At 31.9% G+C, this 17,805-nt stretch overlaps 1 protein-coding gene across 13 annotated transcripts in view; it reads right to left on the bottom strand.

Moving 5' to 3' along the window:
* LOC122521415 (potassium voltage-gated channel subfamily H member 2) overlaps positions 1–17,805 on the bottom strand; it is a 122,348-nt gene that overhangs the window by 87,669 nt on the left and 16,874 nt on the right. For all 13 annotated transcript variants that reach the window (XM_043642128.1, XM_043642129.1, XM_043642137.1 and 10 more), the window contains exon 2: positions 14,286–14,516. In XM_043642128.1, coding sequence (XP_043498063.1) covers positions 14,286–14,516 — 231 coding nt within the window. The remainder of the gene's footprint in view (positions 1–14,285; positions 14,517–17,805) is intronic.

The raw sequence follows: 17,805 nt of genomic DNA, 5'->3' as shown, positions 1-17,805 counted from the left end.
CCGTACCAAATTTCAAACGCATACTAACGACCTTCGATTATTTCTATCCAACTATTTACCCTTTTTTTCGTAATTTTCCCCAAAGTGAATTATGATTTTTTTTTTTCTTAAAAATTAAATAACAAAATTTATAATTTTATATTTTAAATCTGTCGTATTATCTTTTATTTTTTTTTTGTTTTACGATAAAATCAAGCAAACGAATTTTTGTTACAGATTTCATGCGAATTCGTGATACAAAAATCATTTGATTCAAAAATAATAATCGATGAATATTAATTTTATATAAAAATATACTTTTGTTTTTTATACGAATTAATTTCTTAATTCTTCAATTTAGAATCAAAATATGACACGAACAAATTGTTAATAATAATTAACGATATTTAAAATTAATATTAAAATAATAAATAAATAGAGAACATTTTCACGGCCGCATTTTTTGATATAATAGAAATCATGGCCCATTTCCAACTACCCATGGAAAACTATATAATCCACGAACATTATACCGTATTACCAATAACAGAGCTTTCCACTTCAACGCTAGTACAGATAAAAGAATGAAACGGAATCCACTGGCCATGCTTTTTATCGACTAACTCTCTTTCCGTGTATTCCGTATGTGTGTGTGTGTGTGTGTGTAATAGCGAAATTTTCTCCTGCTAAAGAAGAAAGAATAAAATGAAAAAAGATTTGGAACAATTGAAACTAACCAGTGGAAAACAGAAACAGAAAGATTAGTCAATAAAACAAAACAAAAAGTAAGTAACAAAAAAGAAATTCATTTTGTTTAATTATTACTTTTTTTTTAGCAACCTATATAGGAGTCGTTCGTGCAAAGATCACCCCCTCCCCATCCCCCCTCTCATTCACCCGTTTCTTATGTTGGGCTCAATACTTTTCAACCTATCCATATATAAAATAATTAACAAATATTTAATAAAATAATATATATATATATAAATAAAAATTTCTTTGTCATTTTATATCTCATGATTACACTTTGATCATCGATAAAAGAAAATAATATTTAACGAAAAATATAAATGCACGATCGAAGAAGGATTTTTTTCTGTTACACGTATTATACTTTTACTCTCGACACAGATTCGTACGCACATAAACACACACACACACACATACACACACACACATACATGTACACACAACATAGATACGATATACACGTGTGTTTAGGGTTACGCAGGAACATTCCAACGTAATTATCTCAACGTAATTAGCTCGAAATTGGCTCGCACGAGTTAACCCAAAGCATCACCACCACTACCACCACCACTACCACCACTACCACCACTACCAACACGAATATTATCACCATCACAGTACTAAACGTGTCACACGAGATAATGTTAATAAAATATTACTCATTTTCTCGCTTGTTAATACGAAGCAAAAAAGAAGATAGTAAATAATTAACGTTGTTTTTTAGATAACGAAAATTTCGTGGAAAGAAACAAACGAACGAACGAACGAACAAAAATTGTGGATTGAAATTAAGAAAAAAAAAAAATTACACGTTAACCGGGAGGTATTGTTTTATATATTTGATCAAAAAAAAAAAAAGAAAAAAGTGTTAATATAACGTCAAACAAATTGATTACAAGTAAAATGATTTATTGTTAGCGTTGTTTCAAGATCGAGGAAAGGATTGAAAGAATAAAGAAAGAAAGAAATGGGTGGGGAAAAATTGAAGAAAGAAATATGAATGACGGGGGTGGTGAAGGGGGGTGGGAGTGGGGTGAGGTGTTAACAATAACCGCAAAAGTCCTTTGAACGACCGACTTAATTATCAGCAACGAAGTAACCACGCGAGTGAAGTACTCGCCTAAGAGTACTCTAACTCTCCCTTTGTTCTGACCTCATTAGGTCTTCCTTGTTTAACTTCCAGGTCATACAGAAGGGTCGCCAAGAATCCGAATGAAAAGAATAAAGGAGGGAATGACGTTAATTAAGATGAGACTGTGTCGAGAAAGAATGGCAACGGGGTTTGTGGTGGTGATGAATAAGTCGAGTGGATAAGCAACTAATTCTAATCCATATATATATATAAATATTTTATATTTATATTTTTATTTTCCCTTACAACCATAATTACGATTAAAAGATGAAATGAGAAGAGGAAATATAATATTATATGATTATTTTCAAAGAAAATTTAAAAATATCATCACAATGTTGAATAAAATGAACGAATTATTTATATTGAATAAGCTAATTAATTTTCAATCAACATTTTTTTGTTCGTTACGATACAATCATAATATTATTAGAATGAAACAAAAGTTCGTGAGTTTTTAAATTAATATTACGTTTATAAAGTAAAATTTTTCAACACAATAAACGCACGAACTTTTAGTTCACCCTAATACTACTTCTACTACTACTACTACTACTATTATTGTAAAAGGAAATAAAAGTAAAAATAGAAAGAGTAAGAAGTATCTTAAAATTTGAATAAAATAGGTTAAGAGTCAAGTGTGAATAAGCAATTATAATAATTTTAATTACTTTCTTTCTTATCATACGTACAACAATAATTGTTGTAAGAAAAAGAAAGTACCGTCGGGGTTGTAATGAGATTGATGAATTAATTAAGTGAACAAACAATTAATTCTAATACACGTTTTTTTTTTATTCTATATCATCCTAGGCAAATATAAAAAAGAAAGTATAAGAAAGTATCTTACGTTTTAACAAAATTATTAAATCAGAAAATCAAAATATTATTTTTTATTACACACTCTGGATACATGAGAACGATTTATATAAAATTTAAAGGAATCATCTAAAAGAGAGAAAAGAAAGAAAGAAATCGTGAAAGTTTACTTTGACGAGCAAACGAATGTTGACCTTTCACTCACTCGACCCACACCCTTCGCCCTTCTTAAGGGCCATTCAGTAGCTCTTCTAAAGATAGACAAAAAAAATGGACCGTGTGAAAGAGTGTGAGAAAAAGAAGAGGGCTGGTAGGGTGTTAGAAGGGAGAAGGGGGAAGTGGAGAGACAAGTGGCAGACGTATCGGGGCAGAAATCGAAAAGAGACGCAAGTTGGTTGATGGTTCGCAAAATAGACGATGCCGGGTGGAATCTCGAGGACACTCGCTTTGTTCAACTCGAGTGGGGTGTCTGGGGGTTTCTCGTTAGGTCCTTCTACCAGTGGTTCTCACACGGGGATTTGGGTTATGTCACAAACCAATCTCAAGAGAAAGAAATCAGAAACGAAAAGAAGATAGGGGTTGTATATTCACCCCCTCTCCACTCTCTCAAAAGGAAACGGGGGTGAACGCACTCATTCAAAGACCCCCTCTTTTGCTGTTCGCTTTTCTTTTTTGTCTGTCTTTTTTTCTTTTTTTTTTTTTCAATAAATCTTCCTTCGATAATTTTTACGAGAAACATATTTTGTGAAATTACACACGCTTCAAAAAAAATATATATTATTTATATATTTATATATTATATATAATATATATATTTATTATAGAAAACGATTAAGTACATTAGTTCGAATTGAAAATTTTGAAATAGAATAAAAAGTGAAATCTTTTGGAAAAAGAAAAGAAAAGAAAAAAGAAAGAAAACAACTCGAATTAAATGAAATGTAAAGATTTCTACGAAAGTTTGCAAGCAAATCTTTGATATAATTTAGAAATTAAATACGTAAGAGATACGTTTCGCGCATACAACATAATATTATTATATCTATGCAAATATTTAACTAAAATATAATTGAGTCCTTTCCCTACTGTCAGAGATAGAAACAGAAAGAGAGAAAGAGAAAGAGAAAGTAAGATTCTAATAGTCTGTGTCTATTTCGAGAATAGGACTAGCAGACACCGACAAACTCGTCGTTGATATTTCTAGAATCACATCCCCCTCCCCTCCCCCTTCTTCGAAATATCTTCCTCTTTCGAATTTTTTTCTTTTTTTTTTTTATTTTTTTATTTCTTTTTAATTAAACAATTTTAAAGAAAATAAAAATTCGAAAGTATAATAAATCAATAGGAATATTTGAAAAAACGTAAGGTTCAATGTATCAACCTAATTTGTTCTTTTAAAGCTTTCTATCAAAGGATCAAAGGAAACGTAAAAGTTTTCTAATAAATCGCACGTTGCTGTTTTGCTGGATATAAGGGAAATAAAATGTGTGTATATGCGTAGTTAGAAAGACCGAGTGAAGAAAGCAAAATAGAAAAAAAACAGAAGAAAGGGGTAGAAAGAAGATAAACGATTGTAGAAAAAGGTGTGGAAACTAACAGCAGTTGTATGAACATTATTACGATCGATGAAAAAAAAAAAACTCACTGAACGTGTGTCATAGTCCTACTATTATCGGTTAAGTTTCTATGTGTGTTTGCTACGCTAGAATGAATAAAAGTAATAAAAATGTGCGCGCGTGTGTGTGTGTGTGTGTGTGGATGTGTGTGAATTATAGGAGAGAAAGAGGTATGAATGGATGGATGATGATGCGTTTGCTCGGGGTTGTTTAATTGATTCGATATACCTATGGTTTGTAATTTGTTTTCAATGGAAAAATAATTTCAATAAAAAAATAAACGATGATATTTTTTAGAACAATTGTTATTGTAATAATGATTAATATTCAAAAGAAAATTGTACGAAAATTTTTGAAACGAGCGGTAACAAAGAGTGTGTCTCGAGTATTTTAGTATTATTTTAAACAATACTATCTATTTTTAATTATTATTTTTCATACCAGTTTGTTACAGATAATTAAATCACGTTTGTATTTATTATAAATAAATATAAATAATATTAATAATAATAATAATAATAATAATAATAATAATAATAATAATAATAATTGATTAGCTAAACTGATAGTACAAATTAATAATTCGTCAAAAAAATTAGATTAGGTTTTGGTTAAAAGCGTATCGCTATGCGAAAAGAGAAAAAAAAAAAGAAGAAAAAGAAGGACACGCGGAATTTGATAATACGCGAGGAAGGCGAAGATAGCCAAATGAGTTTCTAAAATCGTCCCACGGTAGGACGGGAGCATGAGCTATAAATAATCATCCCCCATCGTGCAGCTAAGCGTATCCGAAAATACCATGAGTCTGCTACACAGAGAGACTACTAAAACGTACGAGAGTCGTCCGATTTACGCGTGCGGCCCTTCCTTCCTGATCCAGCCACTTTAGGTTACACAATGACCTTGTGTACGACTCACCTGATTGACGAGCCAATGGCGTTTCGTCGTCCTCTCTTTTCTCTTTCCCTAACAGTCACTGACCTACCTAAAATAACTTTATCCATAAACATATTCTCAATTAATTAACGCGATTACTTATAATGATTACTCAATACTGTTTACCTCGATACGCATGAAAACTAATCTATATTAAATTATTAATATTTAAATGGAAAAAAAAAACAAATATCAGCGCAGTATTTCTCCTCCCGTTGGTGGTATTTGCTTAATTTCACAATTTCATGAAATTTTCACACACACGCCACACACACACACACACACACACAAAATGTATCCCCTTTTTTTTCATAATTTTTGCAGCATGTGCGTGCACCAAGGGAATACCCTTTTCAGCCAAACCCACCCCATCCCACCCGAATTACTATTTCGTATTCATAACAACCTGAAATATATTTCAACCCCCCACCCCCCAACCGATTTGCGATTCCAACCATTCACGTGGCAGTAAATAAATACTCGCGAAACCCTAACCTAAAATAATTATTAGGATAAATGCGAAAGATGATAGTAGTAAGCGTTTTAGAAAAAAAAAACAAAAAAGCTATATATTTATTTTCAGGATTTCGTGACTCTCGATAATCGGTAAAAACTTTCAAAGATAGGGATAAATGATAGAAAAAAATATATATATATATAAACTAATGAAAAGTAAGGAAAAGAAAGAAAGGAAAGAGAAAAAGTCATGGCACGTCACGTGAGACCGCAGCGATGTGTCGGCGAGACGATTGGTGGATAGCGAGGAGGTCACGATACCGCAGTGGAACGAGCAGCCGACTGACTGGTTAATGGGTTAACGACTTCCTCCAATTGGTCGATGACGCTGTGCCCTCGTGACGTCACCGAGTGCAATGCCCCTGGTGCTGCTGGTGCTGGTGCTACTGGTGCTGCTGCTGCTGTTGCTGCTGTGACGTGGCAACGTGAGCTGCAGGCCAACCGGTGTGCACAGAAATAGTTTTCAGTTCCCTCTCGTCCTTATCGCACCTTCTCTTTATCTCCTTCTTCCCCCCACCCCACCCTCCCCCTCCTTCGTCATTCCCATCTATCTCTGTTTCTACCCCTGTTCTCCTAGCTACTACTACTACTATTACTACTATTACTAGATTCCCTTTTGAAATCTAGTGCGTGTGCTGTGTCTGTTCCTTGGCTTGGCCTAGCCTAGCCTAACATCTACGTTTGTCGAGCTTTCAAAAGGTACAACACCACAAACTGCCAGAATTGACCACGTCATTATACTCTACCAACGCACTCTTGTATCTTCTATCAAGTGATGTCAAACGTTTACTAGTAGAGTCTATCAAAAGAAGTGAACACATCATAATGCAACAACCAAAAACTTATTACGAAGGATACACAGCAAACATGCATGCATGCATATGTATATGTTGTTCATATATTTTCTCCTCTCGATGAACCTAATTAATTAATGTTAATTTAACTCGGATTGTCTTCGTAACTTTTGAATGATTATTACTGGCTAGTGATAATCTAATATGATCAATTAAGTCACTATTTGGTAATTAATATCATCGATTAGATTATTTTTATTGAATTTTCTTACTTTCTATTTGATCTTACTCGATAGTTTTTTTTTTCTTTTCAATTTAGTAGCGTCAATCTTAATTGAAAGTTTTTTGTTTTTGTTTCATTATAAATTGGACATTAATTTTAGAAATATTATAATTTATCAGCGCGATATATCAATTTATTGAAGAATACCAGCTGACTCACGTCAAATTTTTCAAATTCGGTCTGTAATAATTTTTTTATTTTAATATTATTACGGTGAAATAAAAGTTCAAAATTGCATAATGGATTGTTTTTTGTAAAATATACTTTGGAAATATTAATTTGAAACCGCACAAACTTTAAGTTCATTTTAATATAATTATCGTAAAAAAAAAAAATACGCATAATTTTCAATCGGTGACCCTATCGAAGGGTCGCCGCAAAACCTGCATACAAAAAAAAACAAAATAGTTCAAAACTTTCGAAAGATTGTTCGAAATAAACTTTCTGTAACATTTGCCCGAGACATTTTTCTTTATACTTTTTTTTATTTTTTTTTTTTATTCGTTCGTTATTTTATTTTAAAGATAGAATTGTGACAAGCGAAACGAAAAAGAAGAAGAAGAAGAAGAAAAAAAAGAAATATAGTTAAGAGTATGCGAATCGGTATGCGAATGTCGGTAGAAACGAGGTAAAATTTCATGCGCAGAGGCACGTACGACATTTGCCTTTGAAAAATTCCCAAAAGTAAAAGAAAAAAAATATCTTCTCTCTTCTCTCTCGTATTTTTTTTACTTCGGCCAGTAGTCACGGATGAGGGGTCATGGTCAGACCTATTTTTTCTTTTTTTTTCTTAAACACTACGATGATTTCTCTCTCTCTCTCTTTCCTTCTCTCTCTTTTTCTCTTCCCATATATACACGTCAGTGAAAAAAAAAAAGAAATAATATAGTTATTACTTCGGTTAATAATATTTCAATATTACTTCGGTTATTTCGTATTCACAAATAGTATTCAAATAGTATTCATGAAAAGTATTCATGAATCATATTCGTGAAAATTTATTCGATACATATTCAAAACTGATCTCAACACTTTGTCGTAAAAAAGTATATTATCTATGCGAGATATATTTAGAAAAAAAAAGAACATATAAATATATGTGTGTGTGTGTGTGTGTGTGTATCGAAAATAATAATCGCGAAACAATACTAATTTACGAGAGTAACCACACTTTTGAAATCGTCGATGCGTTTTATTTCGACGAGTTTGATCGAATTTCTTTGCTAATCGACAGAAACAAAAAAAGAGAGAGAAAGAAAGATAAAAAAAAAAGAAAAAATAGAAAGAAGAAGAAGAAAAGGAAAACAAATAAAAAGTAATTTGAAAAAGGGATTTGAAGTATAGATGATTGGGTGTACTAACTACTATTAACTAATTAATACGACAATACAAGGACACATCAGGTAGTAAAATACCTGGAGATTAGAAATAATGGAAGAGAAGGAAGAAGAAAACAAAAAAAAAGAAATAAATAAATGAAATGGAGACGTACGAGTTCATGGGTATCCACTGTTGTTCCTCTTCTGGATTTTCCACGTCGCAACTCATCTTGGTATATCTTGTTCCTTTGAATTCTAGCACTTCTCGTTGCAAAAAGAATCGGAAATCGATTCTACGAGAGATAGATAGATAGATAGATAGATAAAGAGAGCAAGGGGTGAGGGGGAGGGGGAAAAGGGTATAGGAATGAAAGAGAAAGGTAACGTTATAATAACGAATCGAACGGATCTCTCGTTTATGCAGGATCGAACTTACAACTTCCGAGATAGGTAATATAAAAGATTCAAAAGATGATCCGCCATCATTCTTCTACTACTTTCGTAATATATGTGTACTTTAAAATCCGGTTGGATTTCATACAGGTATATAGTAATAATAATAATAATAATAATTTGATAAAAATTCAACAGGTAATATTTTTTATCCCATTTTTTGTCTCTTTTTTTTCTTTTCCTTTTTAAAGAGTTGGAGATGACGTTCCAAACGAATAATTTATTACACTTATTATATTTTTTATTTATTAACTTTGTTATTTATCTCGATATATTGTATTTTTTTTTCTTTTTTTGACTATTTACTTGCACAACGAGAAACTATCGAATTATTTTCTAACGTTTAAGTAACTAAAATTTGTTTTAGCTGCGAAGTATTATTAAAAATAAAGAGAAAAAAAAATAAAATATATATAATGATAGAAATGTTTCGGTAAATGCGTCGTCCTCGTCGTCGTCGTCGTTGGTAAAGAAAAAAAAAATCGATAAAGTTTGGCCCGTCGTCAAAGTTAGTTTCGAAGAACGATGATCGAGATTACTATTACTACTACTACTAACACCAACATTCGACTAAAGAAAACTTTCCGTTCGGTTTTCTGACTTACACGATATATATTGTACTTCTATTATTTCTTAAATATTCGTAGATAATTTTAAACGAAATTTCTTTCTCTCTCATCTCTCTCATCGAACATCGATCCGATATATCAAAATCATTTATCTTTTTCCTTTTAATTATGAAAAAAAATAATCGTATTAGTAATGATCGATCGTAATATGTTGTCAAGCACGAATAAAGTTTTTAAAACGAAAACTTTAATTATTCATAAACTTCAAATATTCTTCTAAAAGTGTTCTTCTTCTTCTTCAAAATTTCGATTTAGTTTAAAACTCATTTATTATTTTTCCTTCTTTTATTTTCCTTCCTTTGTACCATCGAGAACCAACAAAAAATCTTGTAAGGAAGTATTAGGGTGAACCAAAAGTTCGCACAATTTTTTTGTCTTAAATTAATATTTCCAAAGTAAATTTTACAAAAAAAAAGAAAAAAAAAAAGAAAAAACAATCCCATTATGCAAATTTAAAAGTAAAGTTTCAACACTATAAAATGCACGAACTTTTGGTTCACCTTAACGTTAATCGAACGAAAGTTGCAAGCTTGAAATCAAACTTTTGTTTATTCGTACGTTCGTTCTTTCGTTCGTTCGTTCGTTCGTTCGTTTGTTTGTTTGTTTGTTTGTTTTCTATTAAAAGGAATGACACAAAAATAAAAAGAGAGAAAATAACCAATGAGGAAACACAATGAGAACGGTTTTAACGCACTACTCTTCTAACGAATGACAGATCACACAGATAAATGGATAGAAGAATCGAAAAAGTTTTCTTTTAAACAATCGAATCCTCAAGCACGCCACACACGATGAGAACAAAAATTACGAACGAAGTAAACCAACGTACGCAATGTACCGGAACGTAACGCGTAACGTACCGGATACTGCAAGCTCGCGTCTATCACTGTCTTCTTCTTCGTCTTTAAAGCTCGTCTTTTAGCTTGGCCGAGCTTTTTGCTATTGCGTGTGTTTGTGACTTTCGAAATTTAGCTTGAGTGAAAACCTCGTTCCCCTATTCTCTTTCGGTCGCTTCGCATCTAACACGGTCGAAGCCATTACTAACAAACAAACAAAAAATAAAAAGAAACACACACATACAAATGTTATTACAGTTTTATTTATTATTTTATCAAGCCAGAATATATATAAAACGAGAGATGTGAAAACAAATAATGATCCTAAACGACGATCTAAAAGCAAAATTGAAACCACTTGAGAATTTCATTTCAACTATATACTATATGTATATATATGAATATTATCAATAATTTAATCCACATGATTCAAAAATAAACGATCAACATATTAATGTTATTAAAGATTCTACATTGTATTTAAAATTTGTTAAACCAATTAATCCAATACTTTCAATCAATTACATTACCTACATTTAATAACATATATATATAAACACATACACAAAAAGGTGTATTAAACGTAATCATCGTAGAAATGGATGAAAATTGTTGATATTTGAGAGGTAAAAGATCGATGACGTCACTTTGGCAAACAGTACGTGATGTCATCGAATACGCAAAAAGGGTTATATGGGTGAGCAACGGGGCAGGGTATGGTATCGTTTGAAAATAAAGGGAAGGGGAAGGTGTGGAAGGGGTGGAGGAGGAACAGGGGGAGCTGGGGGAGAAGGGGGAAGCTTAGGGGGAGGTTGGAGCACATGCACGAGCAACGACTATTCTTGGCTGCTTCGGACACCTACTTCTCGTCTCCTCGTTCACCTCGCATTCGCATGGTTGCGTAATAAACGAAAAAGCTTTTCTGGAGGAGTCGCTCGCGAAATGGCCACTCGAAAAAGAAGAAGAAGAAACAGAGAAAGAGGGGAGAAATTCTACGAGGAATTGAGAAAAATTCAAATCGATGTATAACCAAACAAAAATAAGGAAAACAGAAATGTATTAAATACGTTCCACTAATAATTTAAACATTGTAATCGTGTATTGAACGAAATAAGAACAAGAATTTTTGTGTTATGTGTTTATTTAAGTGGTAGGAGGGTATCGAGAAAATAGTTCTTTCCTTTGGGAAAAAAATTAGCACGAATTGTCTCAACAATTTTGAATGCGTTCATCTTATTACCACATTAAAATACTATTTATCTATACTAATTATCTGAACTAATTGTAAAATCGTGAATTAATAAAAAAGGTCGATGTTCAAATTTTCTATCTTTTTTCTAAAAATATTTACGACAAAAAAAAACAGAAAGAAAACCAACGACAACGACAAATCATCCAATTATATAAAACACCGATAAAACTTATGTCAAACAACCGACATATATTTTGTTCGTATCTCTGGAACCGTTTAAAAAATGAAAAAAAAAAAAAAAAAAAAAAAAAAAAAAAAAAAGAATAAGTTGAAATTTCATACACTCGGTGGGTTAAAAGGATGTGATTTAGAGAAAATTATGCGAATTTTCGTAAGCAATATGAATTCATTCATTGGCTCTGCGGGAAGCTAGCTCGGTGTGCTTTCCTTTGGAAAGTCAAGTGGCCATCAACGTCACGAGAAAGTAAAAGAGAAAGAGAGAGAAGAAAAGCAGATTTAGTTTGTTGTTTTAACAGAAGGCACCATCGACTTAAAACGCGTTCCCGCATCGTTTTGATGTTGCCGACCTAAGGTGCCTGCAGGTGGTCGCCAACACAAACTAATTTAGTTCGTTTAACGTCTTTCATTCAGTTTCTTTCACACGTTAAAACCAACCCCTACCCCCACCCTTATTCTCGATACTTCTTGTATTTTTCTAACCCTTTTACTTCCATGCATTCAACAAGCACCCTATTTTATTTTATTTTCTTGTTTTCTCTTTCTCTGTATATTTCCCCCTTGTCCGTTTGATTTTTGTTGAATTATTTTCTTTCTATTTTGTCCCATCTAATACACTAAATCGAAGAAGATTACGCGTCAATAATTCTGCAAGAACCAATGGATACGAGATTACCTTTTTTTTTTCTTTTCTTTTCTTTTCTTTTCTTTTTTCTGGCTTGCTCGCTCGTTTTCTTTCTTTCTTTCTTTCTTTCTTTCTTTCTTTCTTTCTTTCTTTCTATGCAACCGTTGTAGCATTGAAACATGTTCCGTGTCTTTTGTGTCTCGTTTACAGACTGTTCCCTTTATCGAAAGAACTATTGAGAAATATTTTCCTCAATGCTTGAAACTATCAAATTAATTTTTATTTTCCCTATCAATTTAGTTTATACAAAGTTTAGATTTGGTGATAAATAAATCGATAATACAAGTGTTCTTTTTTATTTAAAATGAGATGATATTCGATAATTTGAAAAATAATGAAGAAACATTTTTTTTCTCTTTCGTCTGTCGAAGTGAGTTTTATTTTGATGCTAATCTTCTAAATAAATCTTAAAATAAAAAAGAATTAAAATTAAAACATACGCGAACTGTGTGATAAACAATGTAAATGAATAATATTTAAATAAATTAAATTAATGTAAGACAAGTTACTAAGTTTTGACTGAGGTCAGAGAAATCGAATGAAGTAAGTTAAGTTAAAGCAAGATCCTCTCTTCCTCTTTCTCTTTCTCTTTTGAGCTATGACTATGATAAATTATACAGTAGTGACTATCGATCTTACCGCGCCTAAGGTCAGACACTACGGCAAAATCGAAAGCACAACCTCTGACTGCTGCTAAATCCTAGTCGAAGTTAATAAATTCAATTTTTTCATCCCTGGTCTAAACAAAACAGATGCATTCTTAATCCTTAAACGAATAAAAATGAAAAGAAATATGAGAATGATCGAGGATTAAACTCGATTAAATTGTCCCTACTTTTGTTTACAAAAATTCTACCATTTTGTAAACGATAAAAAATTGAAATTCACGAACGAACGTTTGTATAAACAAGCTTTTCATAATTTATTCATAGATTTTACGATTGAATCCTAATAGAAAACTTTAATACGTACAAAACATGAATTAAATGAATAAAAAAAAATGAAAAGAAGAAATAAAAAAGAATATTTATTATCGGTAAGATTTTATAGTTGTTAACGGTAATAAAAAAAACATTGTTGTCAATTGATTTATATGCCATTAAGTTTATCAATATTACCAAACGTTGAAGTGTGTGACCGATCTTTACGACTTCCAACAAACGACTGAAACGTTTCACGTTTTTCGTTAGTTTATTTGCATGCTATACTACTCGTCAACATAACCTATCGTCTCTATCTCACTGTACTAACTTTCAACAGAAATATCTTTCAAACTTGAGGAGTTAGAAAATGTCGAGTTTTAATTAACGAATACCCACAAACTGTCTCTTTCGTGTTTAAATTTATTCTAGAGGATTGGTCAAAAATGTTACTAGACAATTACTAGTGGAAAGAAAAATGGCGGTAGAATTTGGAGGACCATAACCTACAAAAGTTATTCGAAGAGGTATATTTATTGTTTGTAATAGAAAAAAACATATATGTGAATTATTAATAAACAAATATATATTAATTATTCTATTTTAAAATAGTTTAATAACTTTAAAACCATCCTATACTTAAACTATACAATGTTTGAAAATTGATAAATCACCGTCCTTAGAAAATGGCTCTCTAAGAGTTTGCCAAAAGACGAATCAAACGAATTTCGTCGTATTACTTAAGAATTCGGGACGTCCGGTTTGAAATTTCATAGAAAGGTTTGTGAAAGCTTCTCGAGTAAGCTAAGCCAAAGGCGCCACGTACAATTTTGGCTCTCGATCGTGAAAATAAATCATAAGTTGGGATTAAACGGTTAAACAATTCTTCCTAGTAGTCTTTCGCTTTTCTTTATTATTTCGTAGAAAAAAGAATTATGCGAAATTTGACCGATGTTTCCCGTTCGTTCTAGATTTACCATTTGATTTCTATGACTTGTTATTTCTTTTTTTCATAAATACAAATAATCAATGAAATTTAAAAATACGTTTAATTATTTATTATTTAAAAATTTATCAACACAAACACATGATTAATTTGTAAAAACTTTCATTTCGAAATGTGATACATGATCAACGTGAACGAGTAATAGTAATAAAAAAAAGAATAAATAAATAAAAAAGGACTCACCATCCTTTCTGTAATAGAGGATCTCGAAATGTTTCTCGACGCCCGCAACGAGAGCGTCCCGGAGTGCTGCGACCGCATGCGGGGACGTCATCGGCCCGTGAAGGAATTCGCAGACCGCCGGTCTTTGCATCACTTCCGCCCTGGAAAAACCTGTCAGCCGGCAAAAACCGTCCGAGCAATAGATTATGTGGCATAGTCCTTGCTGAGCGTTTGCCACTAAAAAACTTCGATCTGCAATCAAAAAAAAAACAATTAAAGACAAAATATACCCCGAAAAAAAAACAAACAAAAACAAAGGGGGGGGACGATGAAATTTATTCATTTAAAAATTCTTTACTTTGAATAATTAAACATTCACCCCTTTTGGTCAAATTTAATTAAAAACGAACGAACACAAATTTATGAGATTTTCAAATTGATATTATCATAGATACAATCGATAGAGAAAAAACATGACACTTATGATTTATAAATTTAAATTACTAAGAAATATTTTCTTGTCTATAAAAAAAGAAAAGAAGAAAAAATAAACAAACAAAATAAAGAGATGATGCATTTAAGTAAATACTCTTAAAACTCTGGTGAATGAAAATTGACATTTGCGGGAGAATGAAAAATAACGAAAAAACTTGTTACTCCTAAGAGAAAATAGAATTTCTTACAAAGAGATATGTTCGTGGAATATCCGAAATAAACGCTTTCTCTGATTTTCAGCTGACATCGCCAAGATAATATTCTCTCTCTTTCTCTCTCTCCTTTCTTTAATCTCTCTCGTTATGTTCTCTCTCTCTCTCTCTTTCTACTTATCCCGATTAAGAATAGAATGATCGGAAGCCGTGTCATTCGACGTACCAAAGAAATTAAACCGAGTTATGATCGATGAAGAGATAAAAGTAGAAAGAAGAAAAAACGAAAAAGGAAAAGAATTAGAGGGAGATAGAAAGAGAAAGAGAGAGAGAGAGAGAGGGCAAATACAACACACACACACACACACACACAGACAGATAGAGAGAACCCATACATCGAGCGCATGCTCGACATTCATGTCGAGATATTAATATGTACGACGACTTTCAAGTGCACCGCAAGTCTCGTAATAGCGGTCCAGAATCCGCTTGAAATGTCAGACTCGCGAAACGTCAAACTGCTTGGCATGCTTAAGAATCTTCTTCGCGTTCGGTGACGTTACTTACGTACCTTACCTGGACATTCTGGAGAACCTTATTCGAGAACGTGATTAAACTTACTTTTTTCCAATCATAACATAATTATTATTTATCCGATACCCGAATTAACAGATTTACACAATCCCTCCTTCCCTCCCCCCCCACACACACCTACAAAAACTTGCTAGAACTAATATAAAAAATAAGTTACTTGTTCTTTCTTATTCTAAATGAATGTAAATGTAATCTTGGTTAAAGTTAAATATAAAATGAATTTAAATGAAATTTGTGTATAAAAATCGCTTACGAGTAATATGAAAATATTTTTCAAAATCTATTAATAGATATAACACATGATTGAATAGATTCATTCATTTAATTTTCCCAACGAGATACACATCAAATCATTTCATCCGAGAAAACTAAACTAACCGAGGTTAACGTTTACGCACCCGATCAAACTACCTAATTTACTTTACTAAACGTTTCGATGTCAAGTAATTAGCGAACACAACATTGGATTATTATAGTCGGCATAGATCATAAATGACGTCCTACGCTCTTCCATTTCGTTTCTATCCTAATCGTGAATAATGTACATTTCTACCATTGTACGTTAATCAGTCTAGAAGGAAAACATTGTTTCCCGTCAACTAGGAGAAGATTAATCACCTAATACTTTTCCGGTAGTACACGAAAGCACATAACTCTGCTATCCAATGCCTACCAGCATCCCCCCAGCATCCCCCCAGCAGCCCCCCAGCAGCCCCCCTTGGCAGTTCTATTTCGTCCCCTCTTCCCCCACTCCTACCCCCACTCTTCTCGTTAGACAAACATTTCAGACGGGAATATCGAACTTGCTTATTCCTAAGAATCTTCTTCTTCTCTCTTTCTTGCTGTACTTTCTGTTTCTGCTCTTTTATTTCCCATAAAAGTCGAACGTATAAATTGTATTGCAAGAAGCTCACAACAGTATTACGATAACAAGATGCCCTGATTTTTCATACTCAAGCAAATAAACGGAGACATCGTTGAGTAACATTTTTCTTTATAGAAATATTTGTTTCCGAGAAAAAAGAACAGTTATGTTATTATTGTAAATAATATTTAACAAGATATCGCGAGAGATTTTTTTTCATAACGATAATTAAATTATATAACGTTCATTTAAAATAATCAAAATTCATAGTTAAATCGTATTATAATATATATATATATATTATTCGACAATCGAATATACACGTTTACGAAATGACATCATTTGTAATATCGATTTAATTAAATGTAAAAACTTTGTAAAAAGAAAAAAAACAAAGTAAAAAATGAAATCTATTATCATTAGATTGTAATTGATATAATTACTACTAAATTGTAAATAACAATTGATTACAATAGAAATATATTATCATTTGTTACATTAATATAACGTAAGGACAAAATTTAATTATGAAATGAACAAAAGATTAGTGTCCCTCTCTGTAGGATGATTTCTCTCGGGAATTGTACGATCCCAAAGAAAAAGATAGAATGATAAAAAGTAAGAGAAAGAAAGAGATAGAGAGAGGGATGCTTGTACACGTAGAATTTACAAAGACGAAATCGTTGACGTAGTTTTGAGGAGACCACCTAGGCAGACAGTCCTCCTTTTTACGAACTTCAAACCCGTCGCGTTTTCTCAGTTCGAGGAGAGTTTATCGGCCGCACTAGAAATAGATTTTGCCGACTTCACACGACGAACCAATGCTTTTCTTTAGACTTGGCAGTACCTTTTTAGACCCTTAACCCCCATCCCCCAAGGATGTCACTTGGTCTTAACCTCTTCTACCCCTCATTCCCTCATTCAGATTCACCTCTTTTCATCCTTATTTTATTTATTATTCTTATTACCACTTCAGTGTCTTCCCTTTGCATTTCTATTAAATTCGTTTGAATATACTCAACTCGTGTCACTTTAATCGTTTATTTACAAGTTTATAATATTTCTAGATAAGTGATTTATTTTTCACACAAAATATTTCAATAATTCTTATTGAAAAATACAAAAATCGAAATTGAAAATTTTGAACGTGCTGCAACGCGTATATTTGTCCCAAAGGTATGCCAGCGTCGTTAGATTTAATATTGTAGTTTGATTTATAAAATAATTGATAGAAATATAATAGTTCATTGTTTTTTATCGATTTAATTATTAATTAGTAAAATTTCTTCTTTTTAAATTGTCTTTGATGAATATCAATTTTAAAAATTCATATCTATTTTGGATTCGTTTATATATATATATATATAATATAATGTAAATACATTTTGATTATAATGAAAGTATAATAAAAGGAATAATATAAATATACTTATTA

Source organism: Polistes fuscatus, unplaced genomic scaffold, assembly GCF_010416935.1.
Source record: "Polistes fuscatus isolate 324 unplaced genomic scaffold, CU_Pfus_HIC Scaffold4, whole genome shotgun sequence".
Taxonomy (NCBI): Eukaryota; Metazoa; Arthropoda; class Insecta; order Hymenoptera; family Vespidae; genus Polistes; species Polistes fuscatus.
This window is presented reverse-complemented; position numbering and strand designations above follow the sequence as displayed.